This window comes from Myotis myotis, unplaced genomic scaffold (assembly GCF_014108235.1).
Source record: "Myotis myotis isolate mMyoMyo1 unplaced genomic scaffold, mMyoMyo1.p scaffold_m19_p_4, whole genome shotgun sequence".
Classification (NCBI taxonomy): domain Eukaryota; kingdom Metazoa; phylum Chordata; class Mammalia; order Chiroptera; family Vespertilionidae; genus Myotis; species Myotis myotis.
In genome coordinates this window covers 11,895,196-11,915,950 of record NW_023416346.1, presented here as the reverse complement: position 1 = coordinate 11,915,950, position 20,755 = coordinate 11,895,196, and the positions used below count along the sequence as shown (strand labels likewise).

The window sequence follows — 20,755 nt, the reverse complement described above, 5'->3', positions numbered from 1 at the left end:
CTAAGAAAGTGCAAAGTGAGTTAAACACATCCAGGCCTTATCCCTTAGGCATTAATTCTGTTCTGTAAGAACACAGAGACAAATATAAAGATGAGTACAAAGACATCTGTACAGCTATCAAATACATAAATAAAATATTAAAAAATAAAGTGTATGTTTTTAAAACTGAATAACTATGTTGATGATTGCATAGAAAAACGTAGTTACTGGCCTGTCTCCATTCCCACCCCACCCATGCCTACCCTCCCCAACTCTCCCGACTCGAAGGCTAAGCCTGCTTTGGGACTTCTCTGAATGAAATACGTCGGTAAAACGGTTCTTGACTGATTCTTCGGAGGTTCATGCTGCAGCTGAAATCCCACGGGTTCAACAGCTAAGCTGCTGAGAGATCAGAAATGACATACTAGGGGTAAGAGATCAACCAAAGAACTTGTATGCATATAAGCATAACCAATAGACCCAGACAATGCGGGGGAGGGTGTAGACTGGGACTAGGGGGCCGGGGCAGGCTGGGAGACGACAATATGCCTCATTCAGAGGGGACATATGTAGTACTTTAAACAATAAAGAATTAAAAAAAGAGAGATGACGTACTGCTTCCTCTTTCATGGGGCACTTTCTGTATCATAAATGGGACTTTACCAAACACACTGGGAAACCAAGAGGTCCCAAACCTCCAGGCCGCCATTTGTCAGCCAGCCAGACCCCAGCGCCCAGACCACTGTCCCCTTGGCCACCAGCTCCTTCCCGGGACTCAGCTCACAGAGCTCTGGGAGTCAGGCCTTGGCAAGCAGTAAACACCCTTGCCAGCCTGGGGACCCTGAGGATGACTCATTCAGAGGAATGGCTCCTTCTTCTTCTTCTTCTTCTTCTTCTTCTTCTTCTTCTTCTTCTTCTTCTTCTTCTTCTTCTTCTTCTTCTTCTTCTTCTTCTTCCTCTTCCTCTTCCTCTTCCTCTTCCTCTTCTTCCTCCTCCTCCTCCTCCTCCTCCTTCCTCCTTCCTCCTCCTCCTCTTCCTCCTCCTCCTTCTTCTTCTTTTAAAGGTCTTGCTCTAGCTGGTTTGGCTCAGCGGATAAAGCGTTGGACTGTGGACTGAAGGGTCCCAGGTTCAATTCCAGTCAAGGGCACATGCCCAGGTTGTGGACTCGATCCCCAGTGTGGGGCGTGCAGGAGGCAGCTAGTCAATGATTCTCTCTCAGCATTGATGTTTCTATCTCTCTCTCCCTCTCCCTTCCTCTCTGAAATCAATAAAAATACATTTTTAAAAATAAGGTCTTGTCTTCCCACCGGCCTTCAGAGAGCTTAGAGCCCTTACAGCTCAGGAGCCCTCCTCCCTCAGCCTTAGGAAATTGGCCAGAAGGCAATGATTGGTTTTATGTTAAGATCAGAACATACAGTCAGCCCTAACCGGTTTGGCTCAGTGAATAGAGCGTCAGCCTGCGGACTCAAGGGTCCCAGGTTCGAGTCCGGTCAAGGGCATGTACCTTGGTTGCGGGCACATCCCCAGTAGGGAATGTGCAAGAGGCAGCTGATTGATGTTTCTCTCTCATCAATGTTTCTAACTCTCTATCCCTCTCCCTTCCTCTCTGTAAAAAAATCAATAAAATGTATATTTTTTAAAAAAAGAACATACAGTCGATTTGTCTACTATCCCACAGCCTGGAATATCTAGATTTTTTTATTGAAAAAAGAAAGAAAATTGTAGTTAGATGAGAAACAAAATTGTTAACAATCTTTCTTAAATTAATTTTTTTTGTAAAAAAAAAAAAAACAACCCACCAATTATGTACCTTAAAAGTGTGCAAGGTTGCCGAAACCGGTTTGGCTCAGTGGATAGAGCGTTGGCCTGCGGACTGAAAGGTCCCAGGTTCGATTCCGGTCAAGGGCATGTACCTGGGTTGCGGGCACATCCCCAGTAGGAGATGTGCAGGAGGCAGCTGATCGATGTTTCTCTCTCATCGATGTTTCTAACTCTCTATCCCTCTCCCTTCCTCTCTGTAAAAAATCAATAAAATATATATTTTTTAAAAAAAAAGTGTGCAGGGTGGTCATGTAAAATGCTATAGCCACTGTGAAAGGCAACTCACTCAGACAGGGAGAAACATCAATGATGAGAAAGAATCATTGATCGGCTGCCGCCGGCATGCTCCCTAATGGGATGGAGCCTGCAACCAGGGCATGTGCCCTTGACCAGAATCAAACCCAGGACCCTTCGGTCCACAGGCTGACGCTCTAGCCAGTGATGGCAAACGTATGACATGCGTGTCAGAGGTGACACACGAACTCGTTTTTGGTTGATTTTTCTTTGTTAAATGGCATTTAAATATAGAAAATAAATATCAAAAATGTAAGTCTTGCCCTAACCTGTTTGGCTCAGTGGATAGAGCGTCAGCCTGCAGACTGAAGGGTCCCAGGTTCGATTCCAGTCAAGGGCATGTGACTTGGTTTCGGGCACATCCCCGGTGGGAGGTGTGCAGGAGGCAGCTGATCGATGTTTCTCTCTCTTCGATGTTTCTGACTCTCTGTCCCTCTCTCTTCCTCTCTGTAGAAAATCAATAAAATATATATATATATATATATATATTATGTCTTTGTTTTACTATGGTTGCAAATATCAAAAAATTTCTATATGTGACACGGCACCAGAGTTAAGTTAGGGTTTTTCAAAATGCTGACACGCCGAGCTCAAAAGGTTCGCCATCACTGCAAGCCACTGAGCCAAACAAGCCAGGGTTCAGCTGTTTCTTTTAAAGATAAACATCCATCTCCACAGGACCCAGCCATGGAACGCTTGGGCACTTGGCCAAAGAAATGGAAACTTGTAATCACAGGAAAACCTGTGCTCCAATGTTCATAGCGGGTTGTTTGTGGAAGCCAAAGACTGGGAACAGGCAACGCCTCCCTCAGGGGGTGAACGCTGGAAGGAACAGCGGATGATCCACACCGAGGACTACAGCCAGCAACACAAAGGAAAACTATAACACATGCAACAGCGAGGCCGGACCTCCAGGGCACCGCGCCAGTGGGAAAGGGCTCAGCCCTTGACACGCTGCACACTTCCTTATGTAACGGCCTGCAAATGACAAAACTGCAGGGATACGACTAGAATACTGGCCCTGACCGGTTTGGCTCAGTGGCTAGAGACTCGGGCCTGGACTGAGAGGTTCCGGGTTCGATTCTGGTCGAGGGCATGTACCTTGGTTGCAGGTTCGGTCACCAGTAGGGGGCGTGCACGAGACAGCTGATCGATGGTTCCTCTCATCGATGTTTCTAACTCTATCCCTCTCCCTTCCTCTCTGTAAAAAATCAATAAAATATATGGGGAAAAAAAAGAATAAGAAAGAAAATAGAATACTGGTTGCATGGGTTGGCGGGAGGAGGGGAGAGGCTGTGGCTAGGAAAGGTGAACCGGAGGGTTCCTTGTGCGGGAACAGGCTGGCCACTGATGGCAGTGGCGGCCACTTGAACCTACACGTGAGGAAAGTGCACGGCGCTATGCGTGTGCCCGCGTGCGCTCACACACGGGAGTAACCGCAGCAGCTCCCGGCTGGCACCAGTGCCGTTTCCTGGTGTGCGACTGTGCTAAGTGTACAGGATGCGGACACTAGGGACCTACGGGAGGGGCCCGTACCTCTGTTTCTATGGAACTTCCTGTGAACTTAATTACCTCAAAATATAAGTTGACACCAAAACAATGCAAACAGGGCATACAGTGTACAAACAAGACGATTCTCGCGGCTCTGCATGGAAAGTCCCTGCTTTCCCACATTGGAACCGGCTTTGCCCCCAGTCCACAGACAGCTCAGCCCCACCAAGAAGAAAGAAACATTAAGCCAAGAGGAGGGAAGGAGAACGGCTGGCTTTGATTGGGCAGAAACCCTGTCCGTCAGGACCCAGGGGCTGAATTACGTAGGTGGGCTGGGGGCGGGTCTTGTCACGAGCCAAGCGTAGTTATTGGTGGAGCCGGCCAGACAGTGTGTGAAGAAAGGCGGTACTTCCTGTTGGCGGGTTGATGACGCCTTGAGACAATGGAAAGGCGGTTCACCTCCGCCATCTCTCTCCGCCCCACACACACCCTGAATTGGCGATAGTCCCCATTCCCTGGACTCGGGGATCTCGACCTCACCCCTAGAAAAACGCCACCACCGAGTCCAAGCCCCAGGAGATTCTGGGGTCACAGTCAGGCGGCCCGCCCCCGGATCCCGGCCGGACTTCCCCCACTTTCCGGACGGAGCCAGGCCCCCCCACCCCCACCCCCCGCAGATGACCGGGGACAGCGTACCGGGGTCCGGAGGGGACTGGTGAGGGGGAAAGGAGGGCGGCGACCCCACTCCGACCGCAGGGTCACTCCGTCTCTGGCCCTGCCCAGGCCTGGCCAATGAGAGTGGCCTTGCTGGGAGCTCATGGGAGCTTCCATCCTCCCAGGGCCCCAAATGTATCTCCCTACCCCCCACCCCCCACTCCCCCACACGCAATCACATACACACTCGTTTCCGGGCCCACTGTGTTCCAGCGCCTCCCGAGTGTATCGAGACAGTTCCTGTAAAGCATGGATGACAAACAACCACACAGGAGCCTGTATGCAGGGAGAGGGGGACAGAGTTGAGGCCAGTCACGGGGAAGGTGCCGTCCGCCAGAGGGACTGGCTGTCCGCGGCCAGGAGGTGAGAGGCAGGAAGGAACCGTCCTCCCTGGACCGTGGCAGAGGGCCGGGGGAGCGAGTCCTGCCAGGCGGGCCTGCTCTTCCCCAGGAGCCCCTGACTGCGGCCATCAGCTGTGCCCGCCTGCCGCGCACCTGGACAGGCCAAGGTGAGCCCTGCAGAGAGCTGGCGGCTTCTCTAGACGGAGGTGTGATCAGGAACATCCGTCCTGGTGGTGCTCACGGGGGCTGGGGCGGGGGGGGGGGGGGGGGGGGTGTGCAGGTGCATGGCAGCCCCTGCAGGGCTGTTCACACCCAGTCACTGGCCTGCCCCCTCCCCGCAGTCTCTGATGTTGCAGATCTGACTGGGGCCTGAGAATCGGCGCCTCTCACACTCTGCCTGTGCTGCTGCTGCTGCTGGTCCAGGGATCCCGCTGTGAGAAGCACGTCTTCGCAGGCCTGCAGCCCCTAGATGTGTGCCCCCTGCCCGACGTGGGGCTGGCTCCTTGGATGGCCCCCATGGACGGGGAGATGCTAGGAGGCTGCCAGCCCTCAGAGACCAGGGCCTCCTGTTAGCAGCATCACCCTTCCTGCCTGGGCGGGCTGCAGGGCACGTGCACAGCCAGGTGGGGAAAGGGGTCCCTGTGCAGGTGCTCAGCGACTCCCAGGTTTGAAAACAGCATCTGGGCACGTCGGAGACAGATCACACGGGGGCCTGGGTGGGGCTGGACAGACTCTCTGAGGAGGCAGAGGGACGACCCAAACCCCCAGCTGGGAGATGGGAGAGGAACCTGGGCCCAGGGAGCAAGAAGGTGGATGTGGGGCACATCGAGGCCAGAAGGTGGTTTTCTGCCCGGGAGCTTCCCTGACAGCTGTCAGGGCTGGGGTGCGGCCGGCCCTCTAGACGGGGGAAGCCTCCACCTTTCCTGCCCACTGCCCCTCCCAGGAGGGCCTCCCAGCTCCCGGGCCGGTGCCCAGCAGCACCCTGCTTCCTCGGCCAGTCGTGGCAGGGGGCAGAGGCCGGTCGTATTCGGCGCCACGGTGGCCTGTCATCTCCTTGGAGCGGCAGGCGACGTGCATTGCCGGTCACCAGCCGCCGTCTGCCCCTCAGAGCCCAGCACCTGAGCATGTTCTGGCTGTGGGAACAGAGGGTGGAGTAACCTTTGGCTTTCGTTTTCCACATTTCCCCCCCTGCACCCCCTCTGCCTCTGGGTTGTGCCCTGCGCCCCGGTCAAGCTCTCTCTGCGTTAATGATAGGAGCCCTGAGTCACATCTTGTCAGTAGTTTCCCTCACTTTGTCACTTGTCCCTTGACTTTGTGGTTTGGGGTTTGTGTTTGGTCAGGCAGACGACTAGTTTTCATGCCATCAGACTTTCCAGGCTTTTCCTAATGGCTTCTGGGGCTTCTTGTCGGTTTCTTTGCATCAGACTTGAGTCCCCGTCTCTATGTAAAGGTGTGTATTAGTTCCCTGTTGCTGCATAACAAATGGCCCCAATCATAGCGCCCTGATGCGACCCACACGTGATCTCCAAGTGTCTGAAGGACAGGACGCCCAAGGGCCTGGCTGGGGGTTCTGGCTCCGGGTCTGTCCCAGCTGCAGTCCAGGCACCAGCCTCACTGCAGCCTCGGGCCTGCCTGGTGGGAGAGGGCTCTGCCTCCAGGACCACTCAGGCGACGGTGACAGGGGTCTCGGTGCCTCCCCACAGGGCCCGGCCACCCGGCCGCTCAGGCAGGGCTTCCCCAGGACCAGAGGAGAGGGGCGAGCGGCCCAAGATGGAAGACACAGCCTCCTCCTCACTGGATCTGTAAGTGACAGCCCCTCACCTCTGCCGTATTTGTATGGGTCACACAGGCCAGCGCTGGAGCAGGGCTGGAGGGGGCGACTGGGCTGAGGGGTGTTCTGTTCACAGCAAATGAGAAGGCTGCGAGGAAGGGCATGGCTCCTGAACCTGGAGGTGCCGGCGTGAGGATTCCTGGCCCCGCACGGAACAGGTCCCTCAAGAACGTGTCCTTTGTCTCCAGGAGGGTGGCCAGTTCTAGCCCCGGGACCAAGCCAGGCAGGGCCTGTGCTTGCAGGGCAGGGGGGCTCTTGGTCTTCAAAGGGCTGTAAAGGAAACACACAAAGAGGAAGAGAGAAGAGTGTGCCTCAGTGCCCCGTGTGCCCACGGTGTGTGCTCTCTGCCCGTCCCTGGGGAGGTGGCGGCCCTGATGGCGGTCCCAGGCCCTGGAGCGGCTCCGGGCACAGGGCAGGAAGCCCTTCCTCACACAGCAGCGCTGGTCAGCGCCCTGTCAGTCCCCATCCAGGCTGGGCCACAGGATGCCCCTGACCTCCCGTGTGCCCACACACTGGCTCAGTCTCGCCTCCATTCCTGCTCCGTCCCCAGGGGCAGGGACTGGGGTAGGGGCAGCTACCCTGCCTAAGGCAGGGGTGACCTCCCCTGCCCCCTGCTGTCCCCTCCAGCCTTCCTCCATGCAGTCTGAAGGGTGGGGGCAGGGAGTGGAGAGGTGCAGGCAGCATTGCGGAGGGGCAGGCCCAGGAGCCCCTTTCCTTCAAGGAGGGTGTCAGGTAGCCCTGGGCTGGGTTCTGGCGGGTTGGGGGGTGAGGGTGGCAGGCGTCAGCCTCGCGGGTCAGGGGCAGTTGTTGAGGAAGGAGCTCCCACTGTGGCTGAAGGAGGCCCTTTGCATCTCGTTTCCCTGGAGACGTGCCCGCCCCAGCCCCATCGTTCCTGGCAGGGGCCCAGAGGTGACTTCCCGATGACAATGACGCATGTGCTGGCTCTGAATTTGTCACACAGGTTCTGTGGGCGGTGAGTGCTTCTCTTGTTGGCTCTCGCTGCTGGGCAACACCGAGCCCTTGGTGCCGGCTCCTGGCACCGTCCCAGGTGCTGTGCGTTTCTTGAACCCAGGACAGCGAGGTTCTGCGGAGCTGGGCTCTGCTTCCCGGGAGCAGCAGGTGTCGCTGGCGGGCCTCGCCTCAGGGATCCTGGCCCTGACTCCTGGGGACAGTCAGCCAAGGTTAGGGACAGGGTGCAGGGCTGCCTGGAGGTGCCCAGGCCTGTTGGAGCCCTTGCTCCTGGGCCATCTGACCCTGACACACTGTCCCCACCTGTGACCGTGCTGAGCCCCCGTCCCCTCCCTTGTCCCTGGGCAGGAGCCACCGTGAGGAGGGCGCTGCCCTGCGGTCTGCCCTGGGCCGCCTGGCCAGGAAGCTGTGGAGGGCTGGGCGGTGCTGGGCGGGCACTGGGGCCTCACCCCCCACCCCCCTGCTGCAGGGCCCCTTTCCTGGGGAGCTCCCCCTAGTGGCCTGCCCTGAGGATGGCACACTCACAGCCCCTGCCCTGACCCTGTCCCCATCTGCCCTCAGTGACCACTGTGGCCTCACCCTCTCTGCCCAAGGACCCGGGTCCTTACCCAGGAGCACGGATGTCTGTGCCCCCGTCTACAGCAGCTGTGCTGACCCCAGGGTAGCCTCCGCCCCGCCCGCTGCTCAGCGATGTCCTCACCCTGCGGCCCTGGCTGCGGTCTCGCTGGGCCCTGGAGACCTGCCCTGACCCCGTGCTGGGTCACGGAGGTGGCCGCCGCAGCCTGACCTCCAAGCAGCTCAGTGTCCTCCTGCAGGGAACGGCCTCCCTGGGGACGCCTCGGGCCTGAGGAGGACTCTGTGTGCATGACTGTCCCTGCCTCTGGGGACCTGACTGCCGCTGGGATGGCCCGGGGCCTGGACTGGGATGAGACGTCCCGAGCCACTGGGTGCACCCGAGGGCCCAGGTCAGCACCACACCGCGCATGCTCGCGCCCTGACTCGGTGCCCGCCCTCCTGGGCTACTGGCTCCCTCCAGGTTCCCAGGGGCCTGCCCTGGAGCACCGTGGCCCCATGCCCTGGGTGGGCGAGGCTGCCCGTGCTGGGGGGCTCTGCGGGAACCCCAAGGGTCCCCAGACTAATGTTCCCCTTGTTGACAGGCTGGACTCCCTCACTGTCAGGGGGCAGGGAGGTGGCAGCCCTACCCTGAGGGCCCAGTGCTCCCCTTTCTCCACCTGGGCCCCCCAACCTCCTGTGGGCATGGGCAGCAGGGAGGGTCAGGTGCAGAGGTGTGGCTGGGGCGGGGGTGGAGGCTGACTGTGGGGTGGGGGTCAGCTCAGCCCTCCCCCTGCCCTGCCCTGCCCGGTCTGGACTCAGGGTAGTCAGGGCTTGCGGGGCGGGGCCAGGTGCTCCCAGTAGGGTGGCCAGCCATCTCCTCCCCCACTTAGTAGGTGAGGTGGGGGAGCCTGGGAAGGCATGTGGCCGGGTCCTCCCCTCTGCTCCTGGTTCCCACTGGCGAGCAGGGCTCGGGCGTGGGGCCGGGTGGGGCTGGGTGACCACACTGTTGGCTCTGGGCGGGTGGCCAGGCCTCCACACCCAGTGTGTGACCCTGGCTCCTGGCCTGGGCCCTGCCCCTCCCTGTGTCCTCCCAGCAGCCGGGATGTCCTCTGTGATTTGCTCAGTGGATCAGCCGGTTCCCAGGCCATTTGCCTGGTGGCTCTCTTTCCTGGTGGCAGCTGCTGGCCCCCCACTGGGGCCCCTCCTGCCCGTGCCGGCAGGGCTCAGGCTCAGGCCTGGTGTGTCCTGCAGACTCAGTCCAGGGTGGTCCCCAGAGGCTTGTTCCCCCAGGTTGGCATTTTCCATCGTTGCTGCCACACATGTCACAGCTGCCTGGGTGTGACATGGCCTCTGGGGAGGGGACAGGGCTCCTGGTGGCTGGGACCCATCTCCGTCGGGGGCCCACCAGGCAGGCATTGGGAGAGGATGGGGGCAGGACTGTCTCCTCTTGGAGGGGCCAGCCTAGGAGGAGGCAGGAGGCTCTGGTATCTCAGGGAAGGGAGGTGTGCGGTGTGTGTGCAGAGTCCTGGGGGTCCACTGGGCCGAGGGGAGAAGGGGTGCCTTGGGGGGATCTCTGTTCCCCCGCTGGTGCTGCACCTCTATGGGCCGGGGTCTGCCTCCTCCTGTTTCCTCTCCACCTGGGTAGCTTCTAGAAGCCTCCAGAATACACCTGCCTTTGAGGACAGTGGGAGAGCGAATTGGGGAGCCAGGGGGTGGGACCTAACTTTATTCAGGCGTGTCCAGCGTCCCCTGGGGCAGAGCTTACTGTGGAGACTGGACACCCAGAGCCTAGGGCAGCAGTCCAGCCCCAGGGGCAGTAACAGCGAGGGTCCATAGCCACTTTCCAGTCCTTTAAGACCCTCAGAGCCCCCGCCAGTCCATCCTCATGGAGCGCAGGATGTGCATCCATTGTGTTGTCTTGAAGGCTGCCTGCTTGGTGCTGGAACCCACAGGACTCAGTAGGCGCATTCTCCAGCTCAACAGCTGGCTAGTATGCAGCATGAGGGTCAAGGCAAGGGCACACCTGGACCTTCTCAGGGAGGCCAAGTTCATGGGGGAGATCAGGAGTGGTGCCACCACCAGGGCACTCCTCTCTCAACCTCCCACTCTCAGGGTGCATCCAGCTCCTCCCACAGACACCTGCACTGCCCACGCTGTCCTGTCCAAGGCCCCAACAGGATTCGGCTCAGGTGGTACCCCCAATGGAAGCAGAGACATGGTCTGCTGGACCGTAGGCGGCTGCTGCCCCCTCCTGTGTCCCCAGCCTTGCTGGTGCCCTTGGGCAGGAAGAGGGGAGTGGATCAGAGGCCTGAGTCATGCATTGTGAATACTGGAACCCTCAGTTGCTGTACAGGGGGAACCCCAGAGTCCTAGGGGGCTTTTGGGAAGTGAGTCCCCTTGGAGTTCTCAAGGAAGGGAAGTAGTCCCAGCCCTGGCAAATACTAGGTGGAGACCTTCAAGCCTGGGGTTCCCTTGGGGGCCCAGGGAGCACTCAAAAACCTTTGGGTTGTGGTGCCCAGAGCACTAGGGAGCACTCAGGTGCCCTTATGGGCCTCCAGAGCTCTAGGGGTTGGGTGTGGAGAGCCCTGGGGACCACCGGAGGGGTGTAAGAGCACTCAGGATCCCATGATGCCCTGGGGAGTGAGCCAAGCCCAAGGGGGAGTCCTGGGATGGGGATCCAACCTCCTCAGGAGCTATCAGAACTCCCTGGGATAGGAGTGTCCTCAGAGCCCCGGGGCAGGAGGCTGAAAGCCCCTTAGCAATCCTCCATCTGGCACATGGTGCTGAGTGCATATGGTTGGCCATGGGGAGTAAATGAATGAGAAGGAGGAGACTATGTCATGTGGGTGTTGCCTCTTTTCTCATGCTAGACACCACAGTGGTTTCCCAGCACATCTACCTAGCCTCCCTGTCTTTCCTGAAACAGATGGAGGACCAGAGACTTGGAGCCATTCTACCCAGAAGCCATGCCATCTCTTCCCTTCCTGGGGATGCCCCCAGCCCAGCTCCCCTTCCTCATGCTGTCCCTTTTCTCCACCGCAGCTTTGACACATCAACCTTGCCCTTCCCCAGGCCCCACATGGAGTTCGCTAGGCTCCACATACCTTTCCAGCGCAACAGCAGCCCCAGGCAGTGCTTGTGGGGGGTCCCTCCTAATATACTTGATTTGGGATCAGTTGCTGACACAAGCTGTCACTGTGTCCCTCTGGGGTTCTAGTGTACTTATTCTGCCCCTCCCCCTCTTACAGGCTCATTGATCTGACCATCAGGCCTTATTGTCAGTGATGAGGCAGCATTCCCTGCCCCTGCCTACCACCACTCCACCCATAGAGCATCCAGGTTTAGCCTTTGCACTAGGATGGCGAGGGGCAGCGTCTGAAGTCTGGGGAGTCCGTGCCACAGGTGTCTGTGCACTTGGGGATGAGCCAGGTGGGAGTGGCTTGCAGCAAACAAGGGAGGCTGCAGCTGTGGGAGTGGTGAGAAAAATAGAAGCAATTCATTTCTTTCATTTTGTATATTTTAATTGCACAAAAAGCATGTGTTACTTTTAAGAAAACACAAAAAATGTGGAGAGAGTCCAGCTGGCATGGCTCAGTGGTTGAGCACCAATCTAAGAACCAGGAAGTCATGGTTCAATTACCGGTCAGGGCACATCCCCAGGTTGTGGGCTCGATCCCCAGTGTGGGGCGTGCAGAAGGCAGCTGATCAATGATTCTCTCTCATCATTGATGTTTCTCTCTCTCCCTCCCTCTCCCTTCGTCTCTGAAACCAATAAAAGTATATTCTTTAAAAATGTGGGGAGAGACTAGGATCCAGCAAAGAGAAATGGCCAGGAGCTGGGGGTAGGTGGGTCCCAGTCCCAGCCCTGACCTGAGCTTGCTGTGTGGCCATAGCCAGTCGAGAGCCCCGAAGGCTCAGGAGCCCATGGGTACTTTATGGGCACTGTGTCCAGTGAGAGGCTGGCACCTGCTGAGTCCTACTACCTGTAGCCAGGGGCTGGTCAGAGGCAAGACCGAGTGATGTCAGGGCCCCACCTGTCCTGGAAGCCTGGCCTCACCTCTGCTTCCCACCTGCCTGCATGGAGCACACGCCCATGTGCTTTCCCAACTTGTGCTGGCAGTGCACCAACAGGATGCACAGCCTCACATGCCATTCTACCCTGGGTTCCCTCAGTACCCCCTGTTATAAATACGTGTAAATATTGAGGATGATTAAATACCCACGGCAGAAAACCTGGAGATAAATAAGAATAGTCAGTTGAAGAATCGGATTACCCAGAGATGGCGGGGCATCTCAGATGATGATGACTTCCCCGTGTCACTAAACAAGCCGCTTTCCAGAAGAGGAGGCCCACCGAATACATGCTGCCCCTTAGACACCAAGGTCAGCATCAGCTCTTCCTGGTTAAAGCACCTGCAGCCAGCATTGTGCGCGCAGCCTCACCTGCATTTCCAGCTGGGCTTTCCATAACCTATGGTGCTTCAGTTATTTTCGTAAGTAGTTACAAGAGGTCTGGGAGTAGGCCCCACAAGCAAAGCACAAATGTGTCTGTGGGTAGAATGTGCCCAGAGCAAAGAAGGAGAGTCGTCAAAGCCAGGTGGGGATCTTTGAGACCCAGGGCAGAGGCCCCAGGCAGAGGAGCCCACCCCCTTCCCCAGCAAGAAGAGCCCACACGTTAAAAATAAACTTTTTATTGTGTGTCCACGAAAACAGAAGTCAGGGTGGCCTTTGGTTAATCCCCCAACAAGGTGACAACAACAGGAGGCATGCAATGACAACAACCATGTTCTCCTCTTCAGGAGAAGGGTCTTGCCCTCCTGGGCCCTAAAGGGTCAGAGGCAAGCAGGGTCAGGAGGAAGGTCAGCCCAGGCCCACCATGCTGCAGAGAGCCCAGGTCTGCTGCCTCCAAGGCAGGACAAGATAGGACAAGGCACCCACAAGCTAGAACACACACAAAAAGCCCCCCACCCACCTCCCCCCAACAAATACTGCTAAGGCAGTTGGCCAGCACTTCCATGAGCAGCTGGCCACGAAGCCAGCTGGACCCTCAGGTGTTTCCTTAGAAGGGGTTGCTGTCCTCAGCCTGCATGGAGTAGTAAACCAAGAGCAGGAAGGCAGCAAACACCACAAAAAGGATCAGCTGGCCCCAGAGTGGGACCTGGCGGTCCGGGCCCAGACCAGCCCCAGGGGCCTGCTTTTCTGGCCGGATGGCTCGGCGGGCAAGCCATGAGGGGGAGCAAGATGAAGTTGAGGACATGGAAGAGGTGGAGGAGGTGGTGGGATAATAGGACATGCCCAGAGAGCTTCTGGTGATGTTGGAAACTGGGCGGTAGTGCGCGATGCTGTGGTAGGCACTGTCCCGGCCATACACAGGGCGTTCCCTGAGGCAAAGAGGGGAGCAGATGGGCCAGGAGGATCTGGGCCCAGAATCCATCCTGGCCCCTGGCCTTCCCCACTACTCACCTATTCTTGCCCTCCTCTTCTGAAGAGAAAAAATTGTCTTCACGCACCTGAAGAAGAGAATCAGGGTGAAGAGACACTGTCGGGGTCAGCGTGGTCCTGTCATCTCTCTGTCCAAACTACCCTGGCTGGCCTGCCCCGCTCCAGAACCCTTCTGAATTTCTGGCCTTATGTCCGTGGGGCTTTGCCACTTGCTCAGTAATTGTCCTGGCTGCATGCACACTACCTTCTGCCCCAGGGTTCTCAGAAAGAGCTCAAACCTAGATCCCAGACCGGGGTGCAAAGCATGTCCCATGAGCTCTAGTCAAACGGTTCTGACAGCGCCATTTGCACCCAGGGGCCCCCTGGGTTTATTCAAACCCAGCTATGACCCCCTGAGGTTGTACCTCAGTACAGGGTGCCCGGCAGCTAGCTCACCTGGTGGTGAAAGGTGTCAGCATCTGCAAGTGAAGCCGAGGGCTGGCGGAAGCCCTTGGGTGTGCCGGCAAAATCAGGCTCACCGTAAGTTCTGGTGCTCATGTAGCTCTCCTCATAGTAGTCATCATTGTAGCCTTGGGAAAGAGGGGAGGTAGTGGTAGTAGAGGGGGCAGTGGTGTCCCCCACCTGGCCCCGTGGTCCTAATTTGAATCCTATTTGGGGCCTGTGACACAGTTGCTCCCCTCCAGGGCTGGTGAGGGACAGTGGGGATTGTGGTCTCAGGTTCTCCCTAACACTGGGATCCCTGAGGGAGTGGAATTGATGTCAGGGCCCATCCCACTGCTGCCTTACCCTTGCTCTGATAAAGTAAGGCATCCTCTTTCTTGGGCAGATCGTACATATCCGAGTCCACCGATGCTGCCGAATCTGAGTCTGAATGGGGGAGGGGGAGTAGGACCATTTGCCCCCAAGCTCTTTTCCTCACGCCCCTCCCGGCCAGCGTCCCTGCCACACCCGCGCAACCCAATCCTCCCTATAGCGCAAAACACGTCCCCACAGGTGGTCAGGTGGCGCCCTGGGGTGGGGGAGCCTCACCGGAGAGCCGATAGGAGAATGAGGATGTGGACGAGTTCGGGGGCGAGAGCCTTCGCCTCTGAGTCTCGTACTCGAAGATTTTCTTTTCGTAGAGCTTGCGAGTGGAGCCTGGCCAGACATCGGGCGCAGGGGAAGGAGGGGGTCAGGAACGGGGGCCCAAAACCTGGGGAGGGAGTCCCAGAAGGGGGCGCGCAATGCGGGCTGGGGCCCGGGAGGGGGGCCCGAGAAGGGGACCCGGGAGGGGGGGTACGGGAAGGGGAGGGGGCCGCCCGCCGCCGCATACCCACGACAGGCCCGTGCGGGATGTTGTACTGGCGCAGCACGGCGGCCAGCTCAGCGTCCGAGAGGACCGCGTAGTCGTCCATGGCGGGAGGCGGAGGCCTAGTGGCTGCCCGGGCCTGGCGACACGGGCCTAGCTACGGTTGCCTCGGAGCTCGGCGGTGGCAGCAGAGTGCCTCGGGAGCGGCAGCACTCGCGTCACGCCTGCGTCACAGTCGCGGGGTGCGCGCGCCGCGCAGGGCGGAGCCAGTCCGCTGGGAAGCAGCCAGCGCAAACCGGTCTGGCCTCGGGAGTGGGCGGGGCGGGGCGGGTGAGCCCAGCCATCACAAACGAGCGGGATTGGCTAGAGGCGAAAGAGGGGCGGGGCCTGCGCGCCCTCGGGAAGAGCCGAAGCAGCTCGGACCTGTTGGACCGTAGGAGTAGGCGGGGCTGCGCGCCGAGGGAAAGGGGAGGGGTCGGCGAGCCCGGCGTCACACGCTGTGGAGTTTGGGCTGGACGTGAGAGAGGGGCGGGGCCTGCGCGCGAGGGCAATGAGAGTAGACCCCCCTGTACATGCGAGGAGGGCGGGGCCGGGGAGCGCAGACGTCACCCACTGGTGTGTTCGGGCGAGAAGTGAGGAGTGGGGCCCTGTGAGTGGAACCGGCAGAAACCGGCCAGAGCCTGCAAGTGGGGTGGGGCTGGTGCGCATGGCGTGGCTTGCCTTCTCTGAGTCACGTGGGCTCGCCCCTTCCCCGCACTCCCCGCTACCGAGAATCAGGGGTTTCCCGGGCCGCACCCCGGCAGGCTGCCCGGGCAGTACCGGGAATGGGCCCATTCTAAGGGTGAGCCCTTGGAAAGCGCAGATCCCGGGCTAGTCGCTGTTGCAAGCGCTTTGAGTGCGTGTGCCACACCTGGGAAGCGACCCCAGGCAGAGCCCAGGCCCTAGGCTTCCCCCAGGCCTCTCCCCAACCACCTACCCCCCTGTTCCCCTCCAGCTTTCCTGTCTGCATAGCTCTGGCCTGTGCACCTGCACCCTGCGGTCCCCACCGCTTCCCTCCCTCCCGGCTCCACTCGGGAGGAAATGGGGCACTGGGCCAGGAGGCTGCCAGCACTCCAGGAGCAAGCAGCCTTGGAAGTGGCCGGACGTGCCAATAATGGGCACTGGCATAGGGCACCGTGTGATGTGAGCACAGACATTGAGTGTCCGCCTGGGGTTGCCGTCCACCTGGGGCACTAGGGGTTTCCCCTCCTGTGTGAATGGCCCCTGAGCCCAGTGTGACCCAGGAGATGACCAGACAAGGAGCCAAGGGGGCCCTTCCAGACCCAGAGTGGCCTGCTCAGGGCTCCCAATAGGCTTGGCAGGCTCTGAGCACCTGGGTGTGTGTGGGTTTCAGTGCCATGAAAATTTAGCCCCCACCCCCACCCCAGGACAGGGGGCCCAGGGACTGAGAGGAGCCAACCACAGAAAGCACCAAGGCCTACTGAGGAGCCTGGACTGTCACTAGGAGTTGGTAAGGGCCTTTGTCAGTCAAGAGCTGTCCCATGGAGATTGGAAAGCTGTCCCGTGGAGATTCTAAACAAAGACAGCCAACTGAGGTGCCTCTCCCTAGGCAGGCCTAGAACTGGGAACATAGGGAAATGAGGTGCTGTCCCTGGTCTCATGGATGACAGCTGGTGATGGGGAGCAGAAGAGAGGTGGGCTCTGGTTCAGACAAGCTGGCTGGCCCAGCTAGTGAGGGTCACAGATCAGTTCTCCATGGAGGGGAGAAGGTTGCCAGACAGAGTGGTAAACACATGGGCCTCTGGATTGACTGCATACAAAGACCCTCAGAAGAGTTGCTGTTGACTTGGTTTTAGAGTAAAGGTGGGGCCTGCTCTGTCTCCTGAAAGATGAAGAGGAGACCTGTGAGTCCCCAGACACGTGTATGGCTTCAGAGCAGGGAGAGAGATGGCGTTTGGGCTCTGGGCCGCTCAGAGGCTGCCTCGTGGAATTTTGGGTTTTGGCAAGATCAGATTCCCCAGCACCTCTCCAAGCCTTCTTCTGCAATGTTGGCCCATGTCCCAGAGGCTCAGTCCTCCCCCATGCCACCCCTCCCTGTATGCATCCAAGCTGTTTCCTTATGAGGTCAAGGAATTCTAGGTCTGCCGTCTCCCCAAGGAACACCCCTCCCCCGGCACCTGCCTCGGCACTCGGCCTTTTATGTCCCCCACTGTTGTCCCACTAGGAGGTCCCACCATAGATGGCACCAGGAGGCTGATCTGTGATGGTCTCCTGCGCCTACCCTGTGGGCTCCTGGAGCCCAAGTACAGCCCCACTGCAGTGCAGACCCATCCCAGACCACCAGAAACCAGGGGGAGCCCTTGACCATCAGAGCTGAGAGGCCCCCTGCATCACCCCCATCACATAGAGCAGAAACCAGGAGACCAGAGAGGTAAGAGACTTGCCCAAGGGCCTCAAGTGCAGCGATTCATTCAATGGACTGTTCCCCCAGCCAGTACCTAGTCCTCATGGCAATGACCTGGACAGTTGTGGCCCAGCAGGGGTTCCAAGTCCTCAGAGGAGCTGTTGAAGGAAATCTGGGACCTCCAAGGGAGTCTTCCTGGGAAGGGTAGGCAGAGTTCAAGAGGAGTTTATATGGAACCACAGCCAGGATGAAAGGGCTAGGAAGTCACCAAGTCCAGAGTAAGAAGACAGTTTCGCCCTAGAGGGGTTGGCTCAGTGGATAGAGCGTTGGCCTGCAGACTGAAGGGTCCTGGGTTCAATTATGGTCAAGGGCAAGTACCTCAGTTTCAGGCTCAATCCCTGGCCCTGCGCGTATGGGAGGTAACAAATATGTCTCTCTCACATGGATGTTTCTCTCTCCCCCTCCCTTCCACTCTCTCTAAAAATCAATGGAAGGATATCCTCAGGTGAGGATTAACAAACAAAAAAGAAGACAGTTTCTCCTTTAAGGATAGGGAATGGCTTCCAAGCAGTATATTGTATAACATGCAATTCCAGTCAGATTGAAAGTTGTAAGGAAAAATAATATCAACACGAATACATTTCTCAGCATCCATGTCCAAGGACATGATTGTTCCCTGCGCTATTCATGTTTTCCGTAATATCAGAATCTCCTTCATACTTTAGCACTGGACAAAACTGAACTTTTCAGGGATGTTAGAGAGCCTTTGGGTTTTCCCCAGTGTTTGAATTCTTTGAAGCAGCTCAGAGAGTAACAAAAGTCATAAGATGGTGATTATTGTGAAAATGTGTGTGTGTGGAAGGAAGATTGTCACAAGCAATATAAAACAGTGAATGGTTAGCGAACCAAAAGCCTCTCAAAGAATGCCTTGTGTTCCAACCCTGGAACCATTGGTGTATCTGGGAGCCATTGGCACAGCCAGTTGGAGAGTCAGCCTGCCTTGGCAGCAGGGATGGAGCTGATTCTAGTGGTTTTCCAAAATCTTCAACACAAGGAGAAAAGGTCTTTCATTTATGACATTTTTTTAACACCAGGAAACAGCTGGTGCTGGACAAACCTTCGTTCCCCCCAGACCTGGAAGCAGCAGTGAAGAAGAACTGTATGTGTGGAGGGGGAGGGACGCAGAAGTGTAAAGAGAGGATTCAAATGGAGGTGAGGGGCCTGGGATCCAGCCACTTGGCCACTGCCCCCTTCATGCCCCCTCACCTGTTGTAACCCTGACAATGCCTGTGGCAGGTGAGTTTCCCTCCTTGAAGGACAGCCGTGGCCATGAGCTCCAGCACAGCCACCCAATGGAGCTGAGCTCAGGCCGCTCATCTATCAAGTGATGATAATCCACCGCCCTCCCCAGTGGTAGTGGTGGGGAACCCCACCAGAGAGCAAGCAGTGAGAAATGGAAACCCTGGCGCTGCTGGGAGATCCCACCATGGGGCTAGGTAGAAAGGTCATTGGCAAGGGAGGCTTGGAGGGTGAACAACGCCTTCCCATTCATGTTACACTGTAGACACCAAATTCATTAGAAACATTAATGATCAGAGAGTATCATTGATTGGCTGCCTCCTGCACACTCCCCACTGGGGATCGAGCCCACAACCCAGGCATGTGCCCTGACTGGGAATCGAACCCTCCTGGTTCATACGTCGACACTCAACCACTGAGCCATGTCAGCTGGGCCCCTTCTTTTAATGAAGTAGAACAGAATAGAAAATACCAAAGTGCTTTATAGGTACTAAGGGAGGGTAGTTTCGTGAAATGTTTCAATTTTTGGTGTCAGTCTGTGTGTGTGCGCACACATACTGGCTCAGGATATAAAAAGTAGTTCTTATTGTGGGCAAAATGTTAAAACGATACCGCTTTATGTGGGTGAATCTGAAGCTACCAGGAAATGGGCACAGAGAAGAGGAAGAGGGAGCCTGGCAGAGCCAGGGTGTGGCTGTGCCCACCCAGCTCACAAACACTTGGCTCTTTTAGGCTGCTCCTCACCGCACGCTCCCAAGCTTCGGGACTGCACCTGATCGTGTTCCTAAGAATTCAGTATCCGTCAGCAGGGGCCCAATTGGCAAGCTTCACCAGGCATTCCTGCCCCGCTGGGGCCTTGCGGATGGTAAGCATTCAGTGGATACCTGCAAAGGCCTGTTGTTCCCCTCCACCCCAGAGGACAGAATCCCACTTACTGGCCAGTCCAGGCTTGGGGCAAAGGCAGGGCCATGCCTGGGTGGCTCCCTGGAGGAGGTGGCCTTTCTAGCTGTGTTGAGACGTGGGCCCTGCAGACCCCACGGGCTCTTTAGAAGAACCTAGCCCCCCCATCACCCCAGCGGTCCTCGAAGGGCGGTGAGCTCATCGAGGGGGGGGGCACGTCGCCAGGCAGCCTGGGTGCCTGAGCTCACGGCGCGCCCCCGCCCCCCAGCCCCCCTCCCCCGCTCCTGGGCGATTTTACCAATTAAGGCTTTTTCGCCGGGCCGGGCCGGCCGGGTGCAGGGCGGGCGCGGGGCGGGGGTGCGGCCAACAAGAAGGCAAGCGGCGGCGGCGGCCCATTCGCGTAGAGGCTCCAGGCGCGCGGCGGACGCCAGCGGAATCCCGAGGCGCCGGCTGCGGGCGCGTAGGCAAGCCGGGCGCCACCCTGCGGTTGAGGGCCGCCCGCAGGGGACAGCAGGTGAGGCCTCCGCGCGGGATGGTGACCGCGCTGCTCCCGGACTCGGGGCGGGGGTGGCGAAGGCGCGCGGTGAAGCCCGAGAACGCAGGCGCCGGCGTGCACCCAACACCCAGCCAAGTGCAGCTGAGGTGCCTGAGCGTGAACGCTGGGGAGGCGCCCCCTGCTCCTGGGAGTGCGCTACCCAGAGGCTGCCTTCCCTAGTATTCTCGAGAAGCTGTGTCTGTACCCAGGAGTGTGGGAGCCCAAGGCCACGGGCGTCCCTGAGGAAGAGCGTGTCTGAGCTCCTGGCAAGATATGGGCTCATGTGGGTGCCCATGCGCTGGCCACTGCATAACTGTGTGGGTGTCCACGAGCTGCCCCAAGAGCAGGGAATAGTGTGGGTGGAAGGTGATTGACCAACTGGAAGGACACTAGGCAGCCAGTGTGCCCCCTGGGAGGGCAACAGTGGGCTCTTCGTTGGCACCAATCCTCAGGGCACCAGCTGCCTTGGGCACAGGGGAGCTGGCCTGGGGCTGCTGCACTCCATGGGGGCCAGGTCACGGCTTCAGCCAGGTACGGAAAGCAGGATCTCCTCAGACAGGCCAGATTCCTGGGCTGGGCCCTGGGCTCTGTCCCAGGTTGGCTCTGAGCTGGCTGTTCACTGCCAGCTAGGATGTGAGCAGCAATATACCCAGATTCCCAGGTTCAGGAAAAGTAGGTGAAGTCTGTTGGCAGGCCCGCCTGCACGTGCTCCAGGCTGCATGGCCAAGGTGGGAGCTTAGAAATGAGTGCCCTCACCTGCAGCACCTGGGCAACCCAGGTCTCTTCCCACTGTGCCATTCTGAGGCTTTCTTGGCCAGCTGAAGCGCCCCAGTGGGAGGGCCTGGCCTGGGGTCTCAGGGCCGGGGGCGGGGTGGGGGGCGGGGTGTGTCTA

At 58.3% G+C, this 20,755-nt stretch overlaps 2 protein-coding genes across 4 annotated transcripts in view; one reads left to right on the top strand and one right to left on the bottom strand.

Annotated features, from left to right (window-relative positions):
* Nucleotides 1-12,670: 12,670 nt before the first annotated feature.
* Nucleotides 12,671-14,964, bottom strand: EMD (emerin). The gene is made up of 6 exons (XM_036305766.1): nucleotides 14,750-14,964; nucleotides 14,467-14,574; nucleotides 14,224-14,304; nucleotides 13,873-14,006; nucleotides 13,459-13,505; nucleotides 12,671-13,376 (listed from the first exon to the last, which is right to left on the bottom strand). The coding sequence occupies exons 1-6, from the start codon at nucleotides 14,829-14,831 to the stop codon at nucleotides 13,055-13,057; spliced, it is 774 nt and encodes a 257-aa protein (XP_036161659.1). The 5' UTR covers nucleotides 14,832-14,964; the 3' UTR covers nucleotides 12,671-13,054.
* A 4,738-nt stretch (nucleotides 14,965-19,702) lies between these two features.
* FLNA (filamin A) overlaps nucleotides 19,703-20,755 on the top strand; it is a 28,384-nt gene continuing 27,331 nt past the window's right edge. For all 3 annotated transcript variants that reach the window (XM_036304070.1, XM_036304069.1, XM_036304068.1), the window contains exon 1: nucleotides 19,703-19,842. The gene's annotated coding sequence lies outside the window, so the exon portion shown is untranslated. The remainder of the gene's footprint in view (nucleotides 19,843-20,755) is intronic.